General features: G+C 46.1%; 1 protein-coding gene across 2 annotated transcripts in view; it reads left to right on the plus strand.

The window, feature by feature from the left end:
- Window positions 1-22,018, plus strand: part of LOC134910254 (two pore calcium channel protein 1-like) — a 160,022-nt gene that overhangs the window by 74,959 nt on the left and 63,045 nt on the right. For both annotated transcript variants that reach the window (XM_063918081.1, XM_063918082.1), the window contains 2 exons: window positions 17,701-17,802; window positions 19,725-19,851. In XM_063918081.1, the coding sequence (XP_063774151.1) occupies window positions 17,701-17,802; window positions 19,725-19,851 (229 nt within the window). The remainder of the gene's footprint in view (window positions 1-17,700; window positions 17,803-19,724; window positions 19,852-22,018) is intronic.

The following is a 22,018-nucleotide window of genomic DNA, read 5'->3' on the forward strand; positions in this document are numbered from 1 at the left end:
CTGGTTTAGCACAGATACCAGCAAGGGAGCATGAGTGGTTTTCCTCTATCAAATCTTGGATTTCTCAGATTTCTGACAGGGTTGCAAGTAATGAATCTGCAACCCAGGTATTACAGAACTCTATGGCAGTATGGATGGTTTCTGGTACCTCAGGACGCTCCGCTATATACCGCCATAAGCGTGCGCTTATGCATGGCACACAAGACGACACGGATACCGATTGTGATACCACAGACTGTGATGGGGATGTGTCGCAGGGGTCTGCATCTCTTGCAAAAGGGGTGCAATTGATGATAGAGGCTATCAGGGATGTGTTGAATATTAATGTTACCACACCTGACAAGGATGAGGAGGCCTTTTTCACTGAAAATAAAAAGGCCTCGCTAAGCTTCCCTGCGTCAAAGGAATTGAATGCTATATTTGAGAAAGCATGGGAAAACCCTGAGAGAAATTCCAGATCCCTAAACGGGTACAGGTGGCGTTTCCTTTCCCTGAGAAGGATAGGAAAAAATGTGAAAACCCGCCGATTGTTGACGCATCCGTGTCCAGCCTATCAAAGAAGGTGGTTTTACCTGTTCCAGGATCTGCCGCCTTGAAGGAGCCGGCTGATCGGAAAATTGATAACACACTTAAATCAGGGGCCATATTACGTCCCACTATTGCTAGTGCATGGATTGCAATAGTAATGTGGTCGGCTACCTTGCTTGAGGATTTGGATACGATGGATAAGGATGATGTTGCATTATTTTTACGCAACATACATGATTCAGCAGGTTTTATGGTAGAATCCATGAAAGCCCTGGGTTCCATGGCTGCGGGAATATCTTCAATGTCTGTTTCAGCTCGTCGGGGACTGTGGCTGCGCCAGTGGTCGGCCGACGCGGAATCCAGAAAAAGTGTGGAGTGCCTACCCTATACAGGTCAGGCTCTCTTTGGGGAAGCTCTAGATGTGTGGATATCCACGGCTACAGCGGGTAAGTCTCAATTTCTTACCTCAGCAGCACCTGCTCCGAAGAAATCCTTCTCTTCATCTGCAACACAGGCCTTTCGGCATAACAAGCCTAGAAAGGCCAGACCGTCCAATACCTTCTTTAGGTAAGGTCGAGTGAAGTCCAAGAAACCTGCCGCTGCAGGTTCCCAGGAACAAAAGCCTGCTTCAGGTACGCCAAAGTCCTCTGCATGATGGTGGACCGCACGGCCTGGAGGTGGGGCCAGTGGGAGCGAGGCTCAGACAATTCAGTCACATCTGGGTATCGTCCGGCCTGGATCCCTGGGTGATAGATATTGTATCCCAGGGATACAGGCTGGAATTTCAAAGTCTCCCTCCTCATCGTTTTTTAAAATCAGGCTTACCAGCTCTGTTGGCAGACAGTACTGTATTACAAGAAGCTGTCCAAAAGCTGGTGGAGGCACAGGTCATTGTGCCAGTTCCTCCTCCTGCGCAGGCCACAGGTTACTATTCGAACCTTTTTGTGGTATCGAAACCGGATGGTTCGGTCAGGCCCATTCTGAACCTAAAATCATTGAACCCCTTTCTAAAGGAGTTCAAGATGGAGTCTCTCAGTGCTGTGATATCAGGTCTGGTAGGGGAATTCCTGGTATCCCTGGATATCAAGGATGCTTACCTCCACATTCTGATATGGCTGCCTTACCAGGCTTATCTCTGTTTCACATTGCTGGACTGTAATTTCCAGTTCCAGGCCCTGTTATTCGGCCTCTCCAAAGCACCGAGGATGTTTACCAAGGTGATGGCAGAGATGATGGTTCTCCTCCGCAAACAAAGGGTGAACATCATTCCATCTCTGGACGATCTGCTGATAAAGACATCGTCCAAGTAGAAACTGCTGCAGTCCATTGTTCTCACAACACGCCTCCTTAAGTGTCACGGTTGGATTCTGAACCTTCCAAAGTCACATTTGGAACCAACCCAGAGGTGGTCCTTTCTGGGAATGATCCTGGACACGGAAGTACAGAAGGTGTTTCTTCCGCAGGAAAAGGCGTTGGTAATACAGACTATGGTCTAGGATGTCCTGAAGCCAGCCCGGGTGTCGGTTCATCAGTGCATTCGCCTGTTGGGAAAGATGGTGGCCTCTTACGAAGCTCTCCAGTACAAGTGGTCAGGATCTCATCTCCACACGCACCAGAGAATTCGTCTGTCGCCGAAGACCAGGATTTCGCTCCTCGGGTGGTTACGATTACCTCACCTTCTGGAGGGCCGCAGATTCAGGATTGGGTCCTTCTAACCACAGTTGCGAGCCTTCGGGGCTGGGGAGCAGTCACTCAAGGAGTAACTTTCTAAGGACGGTGGTCAAGCCTGGAAGCCGGCCTGCCCATCAACATCCTGGAACTAAGAGCTGTCTACAACGGTCTTCTTCAGGTGGCCCCTCTTCTAAGAAATCGGGCCATTCAAGTGCAGTCCGACAACGTAACAATAGTGGCTTACATAAACCGACAGGGCGGAACGAAGAGCAGAGCGGCAATGTCAGAGGTGACAAGAATACTCCTCTGGACAGAAAAACACGCATTGGTGCTGTCAGCCATCTTCATTCTGGGAGTAGACAACTGGGAAACGGACTTCCTTAGCAGTCATGATCTCCATCCAGGGAAGAGGGGTCTCCATCCGGAGGTATTCAAGGAAATAACAGATCTTTTGGGGATTACCCCAAATAGACATGATGGCCTCTCGTCTCAACAAGAAGCTTCAACGTTATTGTTCCAGGTCTAGGGACCCACAAGCAGTGGCAGTGGACGTCCTGGTGTCTCCGTGGGTGTTCCAGTCAGTGTACGTGTTTCCACCACTCCCACTCATCCCAAGAATCCTAAAGCTCATAAGGAGAACAAGGGTTCAAGCGATCCTCATTGCTCCAAACTGGCCGAGAAGAGCTTGGTAAGCGGACCTTCTGAATCTACTGCAAGAAGAACCGAGGCCTCTTCCTCTTCGGGAGAAGCTGCTGCAGCAGGGGCCGTTCGCCTATCAAGACTTACCGCAGCTACGATTGACGGCATGGAAGTTGAGCGCCTGATTTTTGCTCGGAAGGGCATTCCGAAGGTCATTCCTACCCTGATACAGGCTAGGAAAGGGGTAACATCTAAACATTACCATCGTATTTGGAAGAAATATGTTTCTTGGTGTGAGTCCAAGAAGTTTCCAACGTTGGAGTTTCAACTAGGACGTTTTCTCCTCTTCCTGCAGGCAGGTGTGGATATGGGCCTGAGGTTGGGATCTGTGAAGGGCCGAAATCCGTACCATCTATTTTCTTCCAGAAACAATTGGCTGCCCTCCCTGAGGTTCAGACTTTTTTGAAGGTAGCTCTGCACATCCAACCTCCCTTTGTACCGCCAACGGCTCCTTGGGACCTTAACGTTGTGCTGCAGTTCCTCCAGTCGGTTTGGTTTGAGCCTCTACAGGAGGTTGAGGATAAATTTCTTACATGGAAGGTGGTCACGTTGTTGGTCTCAGCTTCTGCTAGACGCATATCCGAATTGGCTTTATCCTGTAAAAGCCCTTACTTGATCTTCCACAAAGATAGAGCTGAGCTCCAGACACGTCAGCAGTTTCTTCCGAAGGTTGTGTCGGCATTTCATATCAACCAACCTATTGTGGTGCCAGTGGCTACTGACTCCTCAATCACATCAAAGTCCTTGGATGTTTTAAGGGCTCTGAAGATATATGTGAAGAGAACTTCCCGTCACAGAAATTTGGACTCTTTGTTTGTCCTGTATGATCCCAAGAAAATTGGGTGTCCTGCTTCTAAGCAGACAATGACATGAAATAACATCTTCACAATCTACACGTTTCGGACGAGGACTCGTCGGAGGATAAGGACTCATCGCACTCATCGCACGGGTCTGCATACAGAGACGAGGAGGAAGGCCTCAGCTCAATGGACATTCCTGAGCTAATTAGTGCTATGAAAGCCATTCTATCCTTAGAGGAGGCAGCAAAGCCGTTGTTAAAATCTAAGGCACCTGTGTTTAAACGTCCAAAAATAGTTAGGACTGAGTTTCCTGGGTCAGAACAGCTGACGGAAAGTATGCAAGAGGCATGGGTTACACCCAGTAAGAAGTTTAGAATTCCAAGGAAATGCAATTCCCATTATCCTCTTCCAGCTGGGGACTGTTTAAAAAGGGAGCTGGCTCCCAAAGTAGATACGCATATCATACATCATTGGGATAGGAAAATAGATTGTTTTCTTAAAACCATTTTCTCCTTGTTTGCGGCAATCATAAGACCAGCCATGGCTTCAGCCTGGATGGCAAAAGCAGTGGCAGTCTGGGCTGATGCATTGGAGGATGACTTTCAATGGCATCTAGAGAGCAAAAATCCCATACTGCACATATCAAACAGGCAGCTATTTTTATGGAAGAAGGAGCCTTGGATATAGGTACAGTTGCCTCTCAGGCATCAGCCTCAGTAGTAGCAGCTTGCAGAGTGGTTTAGCTACATACATGGAATGCTGACTCAGAATCCAAGAAGGTTCTGGAGTCTTTGGGGTATATGCAATTAGCGGCGAATCGCGGCAATTTTTCGGCCGTTTTTTAATTCGACACAATTCGACCGTCAAATTCCGGCAAGTGGGTGCCGAAATTCACCATATTCAATGAAAAACGGATTCGACCGTCCCGCTGTCGAAAAACGGGCGATTTGACGGATTTTGATCCGATTTAAAAAAAACGGGGAAAAACCCGAAAAAAAATTGCGTGGGGTCCCCCCTCCAAAGCATAACCAGCCTTGGGCTCTTCGAGCCGGTCCTGGTTCTAAAAATCCGGGGGGGGAAACGGACAGGAGATCCCCCGTATTTTTAAAACCAGCATCGGGCTCTGCGCCTGGTGCTGGTGCCTGTAGTTCTACTGGAAAGAAAATACCCAAATAAAAACAGGAGACACACACCGTGAAAGTAAAACTTTATTTCATACATGCCGACACATACATACTTACCTATGTTGACCCGCCGACTGCCACGCCCCCCTCGTCACTGAAGAATCCGGGGTACCTGTGAAAAAAATTATACTCCCCTCAATCCAGTGTCCGGATCTTTTAAAATAATCCTCGTACTTGACAAAAAAAAAAAACGAACACCCGAACCAGCCGGACTGAAAGGGGTCCTATGTTTACACATGGGACCCCTTTCCCCGAATGCAGAGACCCCCCCCCCCGTGACTGCTGTCACAGAAAGGTCTCTTCAGCAAATCAGCGAGCGCAACGTCCTGGCACTCTGCTGATTGGCTATGCGATTCTGCTGTCAGACAGCGCATCGCAAAGCCTTTCCATTATATTCAATGGTGGGAACTGTGCGTCAGCGGTGAGGTCACCCGCGGTCAGCGGCTGACCGCGGGTAACCCCACCGCTACCCGCAAAGTTCCCACCATTGAAACTAATGGAGGAGCTGTGCGATGCGCTGTCTGACAGCAGACGCGCATACAGCCAATCAGGTGAGTGCCACGAAGTAGCGCTTCCTGATTGGCTGAAGGGACCTTCTGTGACAGCAGTCACGTGGGGTCCCGGCATTCGTGGAAAGGGGTCCCATGTGTAAACATGGGACCCCTTTCAGTCCGTTTGGTCCGGGTGTTCGTTTTTTTTTTTGTTTTTTTGCCAAGTACGTGGATTATAACCTGGACACTGGATCAGGTGAGTATAATTTTATTCACAGGTACACGTGGATTCTACTTGGACAAGTGGACAGAGGTCGGCGTGTGAACATAGGTAAGTATGTGTGTCGACATGTGTGTAATAAAGTTTTTACTATCACGGTGTGCGTGTCCTGTTTTTATTTGTGTATTTTTTCCCCAGTAGAACTACAGGTACCAGCGGGCCCGTTTTTCTCCCGCATGCTGGTACTTGTGGTTTTCCAAGTACCAGCTTGCGGGGGAGGCTTGCTGGGACTTGTAGTACTACTGAAAAAAAAACAATATTCTTTCAAATTTCTCAAGGCTATCAGCCCCCCATCCGCAGCCCTTGGATGGGGGGGGACAGCCTCGGGCTTCACCCCTGGCCCTTGGGTGGCTGGGGGGGGACCCCTTGATTGAAGGGGTCCCCACTCCCCCAGGGTACCCCAGCCAGGGGTGACCAGTTGGATATTTAATGTCACGGCCGCAGGGCGCTGTATAAAAGTGACCCCGGCTGTGGCATTATCTGTCCAGCTAGTGGAGCCCGATGCTGGTGTAAAAAATACGGGGGACCCCTACTCTTTTTTTGTCCCCCGTATTTTTTGCACCAGCACCAGGCGCAGAGCCCGGTGCTGGTTTTAAAAATACGGGGGATCCCCTGTCATTTTCCCCCCCGGATTTTTAGAACCAGGACCGGCTCGAAGAGCCCGAGGCTGGTTATGCTTAGGAGGGGGGACCCCACGCCATTTTTTTTCGGGATTTTACCATTCCATTTAAAAAAAAAATATATATATATTTTAAAAAATATATAAATAATACTTGTGCCTCCAAAATAGATATGCTATTACCAATAAAAAAAACACCAAAAAAAACATGTTTTAATTTTTTTTTATTAGATTCCCCCACCAAAGTGTGGCGGATTGAAAATGACGAATTTACTGTCTAAAAGCACTGTTGTCGAATTTCCAAACTTCAATTGAATATACTTTTGGCGAATTGCCGCATTTGTACCATTGCAGAAATGTCGAATTTCAAAAAGTCGAATTTTGAAAGTCCGTTTTTTTGACGAAAAGTACTGAATTGCATTGTCGATTTTTTTTTATTTTTTTTTGGCGAAAAAGTCCAGTTTTTCGACAATTTCGGGAATTCGACCGCAATTGCATATACCCCTTTGCATTTTACTTTTTGGTAAAGAATTAAACAGTATCTTGGAGTAAGAAGCGGACTCCAAGAAAGTGAAGTTTCCTTCCACACACAAATCCAAGCCTAGATTTCCTGCTTTTCGGCCCTTTCGGACTCGAGGAAAAGCAAACGAAAAGGGTTATGGCAAATATTCTCAATCTGACAAGTCTGGTAAGACTAAAAAGCATTGGGCTACCAGAAGGCCGGCTTCCAAATCAGATGATAAGCCATCAGCCCGATGATGCGGGCCTCCACCTGGGGGTCCCCAGGGTGGGAGGCCGACTTCTTCAGTTTGCACAGATCTGGCAGCAGTCTACCACAGATGCCTGGGTGCAAGAAGCGGTATCTCTCGGTTATGCATTTGCTTTTAAGAAACACCCTCCTCAAAGGTTTTTTTGTACCAGCCCGTCGTCGGTGGAAACAAAGGCCAGGAAGAGGAGTGCAGAAGTTGCTTCAGTCAGGAGTGATAATTCCAGTTCCTCCTGCACAACAAGGACAAGGTTTTTATTCCAACCTGTTTCTAGTCCAGAAGTCAAATAGGTCGTACCGGCCCATACTCAATCTCAAAGTGCTGAACAAGTACATTTGGGTGCCTCATTTTCATATGGAGACTTTACGATCCATTATTTTGGCCATGGAGCCGGAGGATTTTATGGTATCCCTGGATATCCATGACTTTTACCTTCATGTTCCTATAGCACTGTCCCATCAGCACTATCTCAGGTTAGCTATCCTCCAGCAACCGTTTCAGTTTCAGGTCTTACCATTTGGATTGGCCACAGCTCCCAGAGTGTTCACCAAAATTATGGTGGTAATAGCATTTTAGCTCCATCAGCAGGAGATAAGGATTTTCCATACCTCGACAATTTATTAATCCTTGCACAATCTCAGGAATTGCTTCATCGTCATCTGCGACAGACAATAGCTTGTTTGCAAAGACACGGTTGGCTCATAAATTGGGTAAAGTCGTCCCTAGTTCCGTCACAACGGATGCCTCACATGGGGGGCTGTGTTGGATTCAAGTCTTCAGAGAGTAATTTTACCTCTGAACAAAATTATCCAAAATTCAGTCAAGGATCCAGGAGCTGCTACACAGTCAAAAGGTATCCATTCATGCAGCAATGCGTGTGATGGGGTTGATGTTGTTGTCGTTCGATATGGTGAAGTATGCTCCGTACCACTCGAGGCCTCTGCAATGTCTGATCCTTTCCAAATGGAATGGTTTTCATCAGACAGTAAAAACGCAGACTGTGGCAGTGAGGAGGTCATTAGCCTGGTGGCTACAGATGTCCCATCTGGACAAAGGGAGACCCTTTTGGATATCAGATTGGGAAATTCTGAGAATGGATGCCAGCCTTCAGGGCTGGGGAGTGGTGTCTGGAAGGAGTTTCTTCCAGGGGCAGTGGACCAATGAAGAAAGTTGCCTGCCAATAAATCTATTTGAACTTCGGGCCATATATATGGCACTTTTTCAGCCAAAGGATATCCTTCAGGGGAAACCAGTCAAAATCCGCCCGGACAATGCAACGGCAGTAGCGTACCTCAACCATCAGGCAGGAACTCGCAGCCAAAACGCAATGAAGGAGGTAAGTCACAAATTGAAGTGGGCAGAACTTAATCATCCAGCCTTGTCCGCAGTGTTCATTCCGGGAGTCCTAGACAAGGAAGCGGATTTTCTCAGTCTACACGCCATTTATGCAAACGAATGGGGTTTACACCCCGAGGTCTTCTAAATTCTGGTAGACAAGTGGGGGCTACTGGAGATAGATCTCATGGCGTCCCGTCAGAACAACAAAGTTCATGCATATGGGTCAAGAACAAAGGATCCCAAAGCGATCTTTGTGGATGCCCTGTCAGTGAGATGGGACTTTTGTCTGGCCTATGTGTTTCCACCAATCGCCCTGTTACCCAGGGTGATGCGAAAGGCAAAACAAGGAAGGGGCACCATGATACGAATAGCTCCGGCTTGGCCGAGAAGACATTAGTACACAGATCTACTGAGGCTGTCGATGGATGTTCCATTCCTACTCCCTCAATGTCTAGATCTACTGTCTCAGGGTCCTTGCTATCACAAGCACCTGGATCGACTGTCTTTGACAGCGTGGCTCTTGAGACTTCCATCCTGAAAGCAAGAGGATTCTCGCAACAGGTAATTCAAACAATGCTCAGAGCAAAGAAACCTTCCTCAGCTCGCATTTATCACCGAATATGGCAAGCCTATATTCAATGGTGCAGTGGCTGGAAATTTGATCCTAGGTCTTTGAGAGTTTCGGATAAAGGGGGTCATTCCGAGTTGTTCGCTCGCAAGCGGATTTTAGCAGATTTGCTCATGCTAAGCCGCCGCCTACTGGGAGTGAATCTTAGCATCTTAAAATTGCGAACGATGTATTCGCAATATTGCGATTACACACCTCGTAGCAGTTTGAGTAGCTCCAGACTTACTCGGCATCTGCGATCATTTCAGTGCTTGTCGTTCCTGGTTTGACGTCACAAACACACCCAGCGTTCGCCCAGACACTCCCCCGTTTCTCCGGCCACTCCTGCGTTTTTTCCGGAAACGGTAGCGTTTTTTCCCACACGCCCATAAAACGGCCTGTTTCCGCCCAGTAACACCCATTTCCTGTCAATCACATTACGATCGCCAGAACGATGAAAAAGCCGTGAGTAAAAATCCTAACTGCATAGCAAATTTACTTGGCGCAGTTGCAGTGCGGACATTGCGCATTAAGCGGAAAATCGCTGCGATGCGAAGATTTTTACCGAGCGAACAACTCGGAATGACCCCCAAAGCTTCCTTGAGAGTGCAAGTGTCAGCATTGACTGTATGGTTCCAAAAGAAAATTGCTTACCTTCCTGGATGTACGCACTTTTTTCCAGGGAATGCTGCACATTCAACCTCCGTTTGTTTCTCCTACAGTGCCTTGGGACTTAAGTTTAGTTTTAAAGGCCCTTCAGGTTGCCCCATTTGAACCACTAAAACGAGTGGATCTTAAATGACTGACAGCTAAAGTTCTCTTTCTACTGCCTATTGCTTCAGCTAGAAGAGTTTCAGATTTAGGGGCATTATTATGTCGCCTCCTTTTCTGTTTTTTTTTTTTTATCCAGATAGAGCAGTTCTTCGAACCAAATCTGGGTATCTTCCAAAGGAGGTGTCTAAATTCCACCTTAATGAAGAAATTGTAGTCTCGACCTTCCAAGGGCCAGACCTTTCTGCGGGAGATGCATCGTTGGATGTAGTCCGTGCTTTAAGGATCTACGTGGATCGTTCCAGTGCCATCAGAAAGACAGATTCTCTCTTCATTCTCTACGAATTTCACAAAAGAAGATGGCCTGCTGATAAGCAGACACTGGCGAGGTAATGTCTCTGCTCACTCTACTCGTAAGGTAGGTCCATCATGGGCTGCACAACGTGGTGCTTCAGCAGAACAGATATGTAAGGCAGCTACATGGTCTTCCATTAACACATTCATTAGACTTTATGCCTTTAATACCTTTGCCTCTCAGGACGCTGAATTCTGGCGAAGGATTTTCCTGTCCAATCAGGAGCGTCCCCACCACTATACAAAGAAATGTGGTAAAACCAGAGCTCAGTCCTGTTTCAACATAAATGTCCAATAAAGGAACCTTTTACAACGTATCTTATGGAGGTCGATAGACAACTTGTGCAGATAGTGTCAACTTCTGATCTTCATTCCATACAGTTCCTTTCGGTGGAGAATTTACCTCAAATGAAAAATGAAGGTAATATTGTGTAGTATGTCTATAATGATGGTATCACCCACGTGAATTTATAAATGAGAACAGTGGAAAGAACTGCGTACCAAAACGCACATAGTGAATAGATATGACTCCCATAAAGGTATCTTTAACCACCAATCGCCAATAGGTAAATTAACCAATCGTGAACACACCTTTACACAATGATCCCAATATGAGGAGGTACCGTACTCACATAACGGATAATAAAGGTACTCCCATAAAGGTATCTTTAGCCACCTCCAACCGATCGTGTGAAATAAGCAACAAGTGGACACACCTTCATACAGTAATCCCTACAACGGGACATACCGTACTCACATGACACATGGCAGTTGTAATCCCATAGCGGTTTCTTTACTCGCGTCCTTCAAATATGTATTACTTAAAGGAGGTGGTGGTATGTGAACAGGATCTCCCAAATGGAAGAATGCCCACCATAAAAAAGAAACCAAAGAATGGAATTGGTAAAATACCTTTAAAAAATCTTTATTACAAAAAAATGAATGGATAAAACAGGGATGACAGGCATATGATGGAACAAAGGTGTACCTGCTCGGCAAGACTGGCCGTGAATCACCTAACAAGGAATGCCTGGACCGTCAAATTTCAGTAATATATGAAAAGTTCAGTGGCGTTCCTTAAACAGACATGTTTCGACTATAATGTTTTAGTCTTTTTCAAGGTCCCCACCACTAAATTGCTTTGGGACATCCCACTGTTATCCTTTGGGTAACCCGTGGACCCTGCAGGAGAAATAATCGTTTTGGTAGACTTACCGTTGATAACTCTATTTCTCCTAAATCCACAGGGTTCCCACCCTGACTCACCTGATTTGAGGATCCTTTCACTCACTAACCTCTTCCTTCTTGTACGGAAGGGTGTGCATATGTGTTCTTCTCGCCTGATTAGGGCTCTCTATGATGCCTTGAGCTTTGGAAAACAACTGAATTGCCTGAGACAGGCGGCGGGGATATAGGGATGGGCCCATTGCATTCTGGGAGGCCGAAAGCTTTGATCGTTTCGTACCAATCCGCTGTCGCTACCTCATATCCCAATGTTATCCTGTGGACTTAGGAGAAATGGAGTTATCAACGGTAAGTCTACCATAACGTTTATTTTACCCATAGGCAGCCTTAGACATATATGTTCCCATCGAGGTCGGCCACCAGCGCTTGCTCAGGTTGAAGATGCGTTAACATCCCTTCCATTTTCTTGCATTTGTCGCTGGGATGGCTACATGTGTATTCACGCATTTTTGGCACAGGGGGTCTCAGATTTTAACTGAATGTCCTGCTTATCCTTGCCACTTTACCGGATTTTCTCAGGGAACACATTTGTCTTTCAGTAATTCTTCTCTGGTCCCTCAGGCGGATCATCGTTGGGAAAAATTCCTCTTTGACTCTGTCTCAGGAGATGTTACTGTATATTGGAAGTCTTGCAGGATTCCAGGGTTCATCAGATGTTTTTCCCAGTGGTCAGACTTCGGCTCTTGCCGACGCCGATTTGTCTATGCTGGCGTCATCGTAGAGGGTCAGTACGTTTTTTTAAATACAGTTTTTGGGCTCTCTAGTTCCACCTACGATATGCTAGAGTATGCTCTATTTCACACTCGATCTTTTGAGATGGAAGTTTTGGCTCGGTGGAACAGATCACTTCTGCAAACAAAGATGTTCCTCATCAGAGGCAGAACTCTGGGAGGCAACGGAGTCATCTGCCGCCGGGCTCCTGCTCTGAAGGGGGGCACCTCTCCTCCCATTCTGTGACACCATTGAATTAAGTTAATTGATAGCTGTTGCTGTCTTTTCAGTGGGCGACTTCCTCGCTGGTCCCTGCACTTTACAAATCACACCCTCTTTATTATACGGAATATACTCATTTTACAATTGTCATACCCAGGATTAGAAACCACAACCTATTACACTGGAAGCAGACACCTTACTGATGAAGCTGTTTGCTCCTATATAGGAAGTATGAGAATTCTAACTATATGAAATCACTTCTCTGACAATTACACGTAATTTCATATAGTTAGAATTCTCATGCTTCCTCTATAGGAGCAAATAGCTCTATCAGTAAAGTGTCTGCTGTCAGTGTAACAGGTCATGGGTTCTAATCCTGGGTATGACTGCTAAGAAATGTGTGATTTAAAATAAAAGACAATTTAATGTATAAATACAGTATATAATTTTTTTTCAGAACACTCCACACACACACACACACACACACACACACACACACACACACACACACACACACACACATATATTATATATATTATTATATTATATAATATAGGAAATAGGGGGGCACCAATATTTATCTTGCCTCCGGGCGACTGTGACGAACTTACGCCACTGTTCCTCATCTCTCGAAAAATCAGTCGATCCCTCCTGAGGTGGCTCCGAGAGATTCCACACCCCTTTTGTATCAGGTCTGAAGTCCTCCTCACCATCGACGCAAGTCTTCACAGCTGGGGCTAGCCAAACATTGCCAGATTGGTGTCTTGACACAGCCACAAGCTGCTAAGACACGGTTTCTGTGTCTGAGAGTTGGGGCACTTTATCAGTACAGAGGATGTTCCTGCTCTTTTACATCTTCCTCTGAAGTCAGGAATCCTGAGAGTCCTTCGCAGTTTGACATTGGAGTGATGCTAGGTGATCCTCGTGGCTTGGATCTAGCCATGATGGCCATGGTGGGCAAGTCTTCTATGTCTCTCCCCCAACATTCCTCTGCATTGGCCTCTCGGGGCAGATGTTCTGTCATAAGGGTCGGTACTTCTGTCCAGATCTGGCCCCGCCACTCTTTGGTAGGGTGGCTCTTGGGACAAAAGGAGTGCAAGATATAGTAAACCTACTAAATCAGGCGCTAACACAATGTATACTTTACATTTCTAAAATGCACCTCTTAGAATGTTTAGTTAAAAACAGCAGCTCCTATATGGCAACTGGATGCCTTACACAGAAAAATACCCAACTGAGTTTCCAAGGAAACATTAAGAAGCACTAATAATATATGTATTCAGAATATATTTTAATATTGCTTAGAACCATAAAAACAAAGTATCAATGTTCAACCAAATAAATAAATGGTAACAAGATTGTATAGTAGCAACAGTAAAAATGTATAATCAGTATAGCTTGCTTATTATGTGTGTGCAGTACTGCAGTCCATTGTTAAAGGAGACGTGCTGGGATTATCCGCTGATTAATATAGCTCAAGTGCACTGGAGAAACTTCCCCTGGTTTTATGGGGGAATAGAAAATGCTTAGTTCGAGCCCCTGAATTACGGGGCACTGATCTCACCCAATACTGGAGGTCTCCGCTGATTCCCGTCAATAGCGTATTGCAGCTTGTACTATGTGCGGTTAGATGGCTCTTATCTCGATGTATCCGGAAGAGAAGCCGCAAATTCCCATAGGCAAGTCTGCAGACAGGGCTTTTCAAGCACAGCGGTGGGCACTTGTGGTGTGATGTCCGGCCAGGCACCAATTGGGGAGGATTAATTTAGCAGAAGCAGGGTTGAGAATGGTAAACAGAGGTCTCCTTTCAGGGGCTAGCAGTTGCCACGGTCCTCAACGCGTTTCTCTGCCCAACGTAATGAAACTGCCGATTACGTTGGGCAGAGAAACGCGTTGAGGACCGTGGCAACTGCTAGCCCCTGAAAGGAGACCTCTGTTTACCATTCTCAACCCTGCTTCTGCTAAATTAATCCTCCCCAATTGGTGCCTGGCCGGACATCACACCACAAGTGCCCACCGCTGTGCTTGAAAAGCCCTGTCTGCAGACTTGCCTATGGGAATTTGCGGCTTCTCTTCCGGATACATCGAGATAAGAGCCATCTAACCGCACATAGTACAAGCTGCAATACGCTATTGACGGGAATCAGCGGAGACCTCCAGTATTGGGTGAGATCAGTGCCCCGTAATTCAGGGGCTCGAACTAAGCATTTTCTATTCCCCATAAAACCAGGGGAAGTTTCTCCAGTGCACTTGAGCTATATTAATCAGCGGATAATCCCAGCACGTCTCCTTTAACAATGGACTGCAGTACTGCACACAAATAATAAGCAAGCTATACTGATTATACATTTTTATTGTTGCTACTATACAATCTTGTTACCATTTATTTATTTGGTTGAACATTGATACTTTGTTTTTATGGTTCTAAGCAATATTAAAATATATTCTGAATACATATATTATTAGTGCTTCTTAATGTTTCCTTGGAAACTCAGTTGGGTATGGCTCTTGGGACAGCCGTCTTGAGAGCAACAGGTTTTTCCAGGAGGGCCATTCGTACGATGCTCGACTCTCAAAGGCCGTATTCGGCTAATCTTTATCTTCGTGTTTGGCGGACATTCTTCACACTGTACTGCCACGGGTTTTGACCCTAGGTTATTCCAGCACTCTTGAATCCTTCCCTTTCTACAGGCGAGGTTGGATTTGGGCCTCTGCTCTCATATTTGAAGGCACAGGTCTAAATTGCTCTCTTACCGAATGTACAAGTCTCCTTTCTGGGCATTGTACACGTCCATCCACTGTTTGTCCCTTCAGTTGCTCCATTGGACCTGCCCTTGTTTCTTTGGGCTCTCCAGTCCACTCCTTTTGAGCCCCTGCATACGATGGACATTTGTTGGTTTGCATGGAAGTTCGTTTTATAACTCGCTATTGAGTCGGCCTGGAGGGTGTCCGACTGGGGTGCGGTCAAAATCCTGCTGGACGGGATCCCGGCGGTCGGAATACCGACACCGGGATCCCGACCGGCACAATCCCGAGATATTCTCCCTCTGTGGGTGTCCATGACACCCATAGAGGGAGAATAAATTAGTGTGCTGAGCGTAGCGAGGCACCGTGCCTGTAGCGTGGTGAGCGCAGCGAGCCCGCAAGGGGCTGCGTTGCGCTCGCCCCCGTCGGGATTGTGCCGTCAGGGATCTCTGTGTCTGTATTCCGACCGTCGGGATCCCGTCCGGCGGGATCTCGTAATGATCCCGTCCTTTGCTCGCTGATTGCTCGCCTTCTCTTGCTGCTCACTCTTTCTGCCTTTCCATGCAGATCTGGCAGTTCTTACCCAAGGTGGTGTCTCTGTTTCACATCAACCAAGAGATAGTGGTTCTGTCTTCTATGCTCCGAACACTTCACTGGAGGTAGCCTCTCTTGATGTGGTGAGAGCTCTCCGAACTTTCATGGACAGGACCGGGGAATTCCGCACGTTGGATTCTCTTCGTCCTGTATGATGTTCACAAGTGGGGCTGGCCGGCATCAAAACAGACTTTGGACAGGTGGCTCTGCTTGACTATCTGCCACTTTTACTCTATGGTGGGTCTTCCTGCCCCTGCTGTTGTGTCGGCTCATTCTACCTGGTCTTTGGGAGCTTCTTGGGCAGCTCAGCATGGTGCTTCTGCAGAGCAGCTTTTTAAAGTGTCCACGTGCTCCTCTGCCCACACTTTTCTTCATTTTTATGCTTTTGACACCTTTGTGTCTTAAGATGTAAACTTTGAGTGTACAGTTCTCAGCGCAGCTCCAGTGCGTCCCCGCCCGTTAGGAGATGGCTTTAGAACGTCCCAGTGTTCCCTGTGCCCCCTAGTGGATGGAAGGAGAAAAGAGGATTTGTTCTTTCCTTGTTAAATCCTTTTCTTAGAGTCCATAGGGGGCCCACCCTGACGCTCCTTGCTTGCGGGGTATTGTTCCTATATAGCGGTTCTTTGAATGCCTTTCCTGCAATTGTGTTTGCATTTATGCCGGTTTTCCTTCTCCCTCTCCTTCTCCTCGCTCCTGCCTTGGGCTTTCTAATACCCCTTTCACACCAGAAATGCAGGGGCAAAACCTGGGAATACTGCCACGGGCTCATGCAGGGACATTCCCGGTTTGGGTCCGTTTATACCAGCATTTGTAGCCGAGACATCCCGGGTCTGCACCTTTCATACTGAACCCGGGATGGCCCTGCATTTTCTGAAAATGGGCGTCTCAGAAAAAACACAAGACCAGGAAGTGCCCTGAATAGCCAATCGGCATCAGCAGAGGCAACCCGGGAAGGTGGGACATGTCCCTGCACCATTCACACTGTCCAGGTTCCAGGGAAGATCCCGGGACCAACCCTGGTCGATTGCAGGGTTGAAATGCAGGGACAGAAATCCCGGGATTTTGTCCCTGTACCCTTTCACACTGAGAAATTTCCCGGGTTGATGCACGTTCATCTGTTTTAACCTGGGAAATTTTGGGCTGTGTGAAAGGGGTATTATATAACAGGCTGGCTGGGGGCAGGGAATATTGGAAAGGGAGTCGGGGGCTGCTGGGGAAAAAAAATTTCATTATTCTGTGCCCAGACTGTCTCCCCTCCAGGCTATACCCAGTATTCCCTGTGCCCCCTACAGTTGCGAAGAAAAGGTTTTATCAAGGTTAGAACATAAATCCTCTTTTTCCTAATTATTACAGTGTGATTTATGTTTAAATGTGCATTAATGTTGAAAATTCAGAACCGTTGATTTTTTGTTCAGCCCGTGCAATTTACATTTATTTTTTAAAGGGAAAATATAGTTTATAAAGCAAGAATTAAATGAGGTTATGGAAAAGCAATGATCTCTCCTTTTCTTTATTACGTCACTCATCTGCAAAGTGATGGGGCAGAGAGTATAGTTCAGACAGTGCACAATGGCAATGTTCTGGTTGCCTCTGTAGCCATTATGCTACCCTTTGGCTTTTTCCCTGCAGGGTTGTAACATAAGCACCATTACTGCCTAATTTTTGCTTTTATCGTCATTATTCTCGGTAGCTTGGTTTACAGCACTAAACTAAATAATTTATCCAGGTTTTCCTGCATTTTACTGTATTGCTGTTGCTGCTCATCGGTGATAAGTTTTATATGCAGCTATAAAAAATTGCGATATGAAATGGTACTTGAATAATAGTGTTCTTTTACCAATAGGCCCCTTAGTCACTGTAACCAGGTTCAGTTGTACTGTACATATCACATTGTGACTCGGTGATGTCACTGGCTCCTAATGATTGGCCATCGGAAATGTTGCCCCAATACTTAATGGGTGCCATATGAGACAGATGGCAAGCACCTTACGTCTCTGCTTTGGTATGGTATCATATTTGGCTATATAGATGTTATATGAATTTGCTCTTTCTCCAATCTTTCTGTTATTTGCAGGAAACTGAAGACGGCTGAAGGAGAGCCTTACTTTGAAAATTACCTGGAAGGTGTATTTAATCTTTATGTACTGGTAACTACTGCTAATAGTCCTGATGTCATGTAAGTATTGCTCCATAGGGATATAGTTACATTACTGGCGGTAAGGATACCGACGCCGGAATCCAGACCGCTGACAATGCCGTCAGCTGGAATCCCGGCTAACAGAACCTGTGGCGAGCGCAGTATGCTGACCGCCAGGATCCCATACCCAACGCGCTCCATATATTTAAATAATTTCCATATAGCAAGGGTTTAGTACAGTATGTGCTTATTTCATCTTTAGTTTGCTATTTAATGCAGCATTTTACTGTTACTACTATATTCTCATAATAAATAGGGTTTTTGTTCAATTGTAATAAACATTGCACATGTTAATACTTAATGGAGGTAACTGAAGTAATGGCATGATAGTGGCTGCAGTCAAGTGCATTGATTTCAAATCGGTGTATGACGCCCATTTCTAGTGTGTCTCAGGGCGCGGTTGATTCATTGTGTTACAAAAATTTAAGAGGGTCTTTCCTTAGCCATACAGGACAAATAAAAAGATCTGTTTCCAATTTGGAGGCATCATTGACAAAGTTCTAATTGACATTCCATCCCATATACTATACCTTTTAGTGAGGAAAGATTAGTCTAGGCATACCTCCCAACTGTCCCTCTTCAGACTGAAATTGGAACTGTCCCTCTTTCCTGAAAGTCAGATGCATGTTTTCTTTTAAAGGGATGAGTAATGGACAGTAATACACCCCCAGATAGCATGGTCACCCTCTCATGGATGCTTTGTCCCAATTTTACAACAAGAAAAGTTGGGAGCTATGGCTGCAGGGATAATTCAGTCTCTGATTACATTTTATGAGATGACACTCCTGACAAATGCACTGTGAGATTGTTTTTTTTACATTAGATTGTTTTGTCCAAATAAAAAAACAAAAGCATCTTTGCCTTTTTCATGTTACACCTAAAATTGTGGTGTTTATATAAAAAAGCTGCAAAAATAGAACCCTGTGTAAGACCAGAAAAGAATGTAATGGTGTAGAAATGTAACTGAGCTTAGGGGTCTATTTACTAAAGGGGGTACTCACGGAGCGATATTCTAAGCAATCTGACTAGATTGTTTAGAATATCAGCCTGATCGCTCCGTGAGTACCCCTTACAGCGATAGCAATGCGCAGCCCTGCGCATCGCTATCGCTGCTGCTAGATTGGCCTGCATGCAGGCCAATCTAGCGGGTCGCTCGTTTCACCCGCTGGGTGAAGTGAGCGGCCCCCCGTCTCCCCCCGCACGCTCAGCACAGATCGCGCTGTGCTGAGCGGCGGGAGAGATGTGTGCTGAGCGGTTCGCTCAGCACACATCTCTCATGCATCGGCCCGTGGGTACTGGGCTTTAGCCTTAGATGGAGATAAAGTCGCTGGAGATAAAGTACCAGCCAATCGGCTCCTAACTGTCATTTATCAGCGACAGCCTGTGGCATAGCAGTTAGGAGCCGATTGGCTGGTACTTTATCTCCAGCGACTTTATCTCCGTCCAAGGCTTAGTAAGTAGACACCCTTAGTGGCACATTTACTAAGCCATGATAAGAGCGGAGAAGTGGCCCCATCAACCAATCAGCAGCTCTGTATAATTTTATAGTATGCAAATTATAGATGTTACTTCAGTGCTGATTGGTTGCCATGGGCAACTTCTCCACTGGCTCACTTCTCCGCTCTTATCACTGCTTAGTAAATGTCCCCCTAAGTCACAAAGTTTCCGCTATCGTGAACATTGGAACCCCTGATATTGTTATGTTTGTTACACACAGCATAGAGAACACTTTTTTCACCTTTTTTTTCCTTCAACATATTTTGGTGACACTGCCCCCAATGTATTATGATCCTGATTTAAAACAGTTGATGTGTCCTCACTGTTTTTTTACTGTAAAATACAGTATGACTGCATGTATCTGTGTCACATGATGTTCATATATGATTCTGTTTACTTTTCAGGATGCCCGCTTATGATTACAATTGGTGGTACTCCATCTTCTTTATAGCTTACATTATTCTGAACACTTACATCTTTATGTCAGTTTTCTTAGCTGTCGTGTACAACAATTACAGAAAACACTTAAAGGTAGGCTATTACATTTATAAGGGTAGGATGTTTAATTGAATGCTTTTTTTTGTTGTATAATCCCTTTGTCAATGTTGCCAAGTCATGTGATTTAGTTGTCACAATAATTAGTGTTCGTGCCAGAATCTACAAGAATTGGCAAAAATAATTTTTCAAATATAATTGAAAACATCAACTAGACCAGTGGTTCTCAAACTCTGTCCTCAGGACCCCAAGCTGTTCACGTTTTACAGGTCACCCGGCAGGTGCACCTGTATATTACCAACTGTCACATTTTAAAGATCCACGGGGGATCTGGAAAGTATGAACTGTTTGGGGTCCTGAGAAACGAGTTTGAGAACAGCTTCACTAGGTGATTAAAATATATACTCCTGCGTCTTGCAAATGACCTATGCGCTCCTTCCAGAATCCTTCCTCACCACATGGACTAGCATCCAATCAAATTTTGTCTATCATTTATTAGAATACAATGGAGAATTGATAGTGATTGGTTGCTATGGGCATCTCCACCACTTATCTGTTTTAGAAACTTTAGTAAATCTCTACACCTCCTCTAAATATATTTTAGATCATTCACCAATGCTGAAGTAGTTCTCAAAAAGAGAGGAAACCTAGTTCAATATTGCAATAGACAAGAAACAAGGTTTATTTTCACTAAACACACACAATATAAAAACAATAACAGGCATGTAACCATATAGGTATAATTCAGGAGTCTTTCACAAGCAGTGCTGCACTCGTCTAGTTACAGTCCCAGTTGGTAGGAGGGTGAAGGAAAAGGTCCGGACTATTCCTTTTACGGCACCAGGTAGACAGCACACCAACAGATCTCCTTTAACAATGTTCACCAACCTAAAGCTTTTCGGACAACAGTCCCTCATCAGAGGCATGTTTCTACTGGATGTAAAATGTGACTATAAGCTGCAGTAATACAAGGAGTAAGTTATTTAAATATATAAAATAATACCGCGCTATGTGTACAGTATATGTAAATATAGCTGCTCCGTAATAATAATAACAATTCAATACATAAATAAGGAGCGCTAGTAATGTGTGGTACTTATTGTTGAATGCTCGTACCCAGGGGTTAAAGTGAGCCGGAACGGGGCGGAACTGCGTTCCGTCAGTTCCACTTGGAAACGGAACGCGGTTCCGCCTCCTCTGGCTCACCTAACCCGGCGATGTGTCCCCGTCGCTGCAGGGAGATGACGGGCGCACACTGAGAGTGTGTTACCAGCGGGCGCCCGTCTTCCCGCACAGCGGCAGCCGGAGGCAGGAGCTCAGTACTGAGCTCCGCCTTCCGGCTCAGTCAGTGCGCGCTATGGGAGAGACGTCATGACGTCTCTCTCATAGTGCAGAGGAGCGGGCGGCGAGAGGACTGCGGCGGCCGGACAAGGAGCGGGGCTTGGTAAGTATGGTGTGTGCTGTGTTTTTTTATTTTTTTTTATTTGTGTAGCAGCTGGGGGGCAAACTACTGAGAGGTCATTACTACGGGGGCATTACTACTGGGGGGCAAACTACTGAGGGGCATCTACTGGGGTCATTACTACTGGGGGGCATTTATTGGGGGACATTACTACTGGGGGCAAACTACAAGGGGGCAAACTACAGAAGGGCATTACTACTGGGGGACAGACTACCGAGGGGCAGTACTACCGGGGGACATTACTACAAGGGGGCAAACTACAGGAGGGCATTACTACTGGGGGGCAAGCTACTGAGGGGCATCTACTGGGGGGCATTTACTGGGGGACATTACTACTGGGGGGCAAACTACTGAGGAGCATTACGACTGGGGGGCATTACTACTGGGGGGGCATTACTACTGGGGGGCAAACTACAGAGGGGCATCTACTGGGGGCATTACTACTGGGAGACATTACTACTGGGTGCAACCTACAGGGGGCAAACTACAGGAGGGCATTACTACTGGGGGCATAACTACAGTGGCATTACTACTGGGGGCGTAACTACAGGGGTTAAACTACTGGGGGCATTACTACTTGGAGGCATTACTACTGGGGGCTAAACTACAAGGGGGCATAACTACAGGGGCTAAACGACTGGTGGCATTACCATTAAGGGCATTACTACTGGGGGCACTACTAATGAGGGCATTGTAAAGGGGGCACTTCATAAGGGGCATCACTCCTGGGGTCATAAGGGG

Source organism: Pseudophryne corroboree, chromosome 4 (assembly GCF_028390025.1).
Source record: "Pseudophryne corroboree isolate aPseCor3 chromosome 4, aPseCor3.hap2, whole genome shotgun sequence".
NCBI lineage: Eukaryota > Metazoa > Chordata > Amphibia > Anura > Myobatrachidae > Pseudophryne > Pseudophryne corroboree.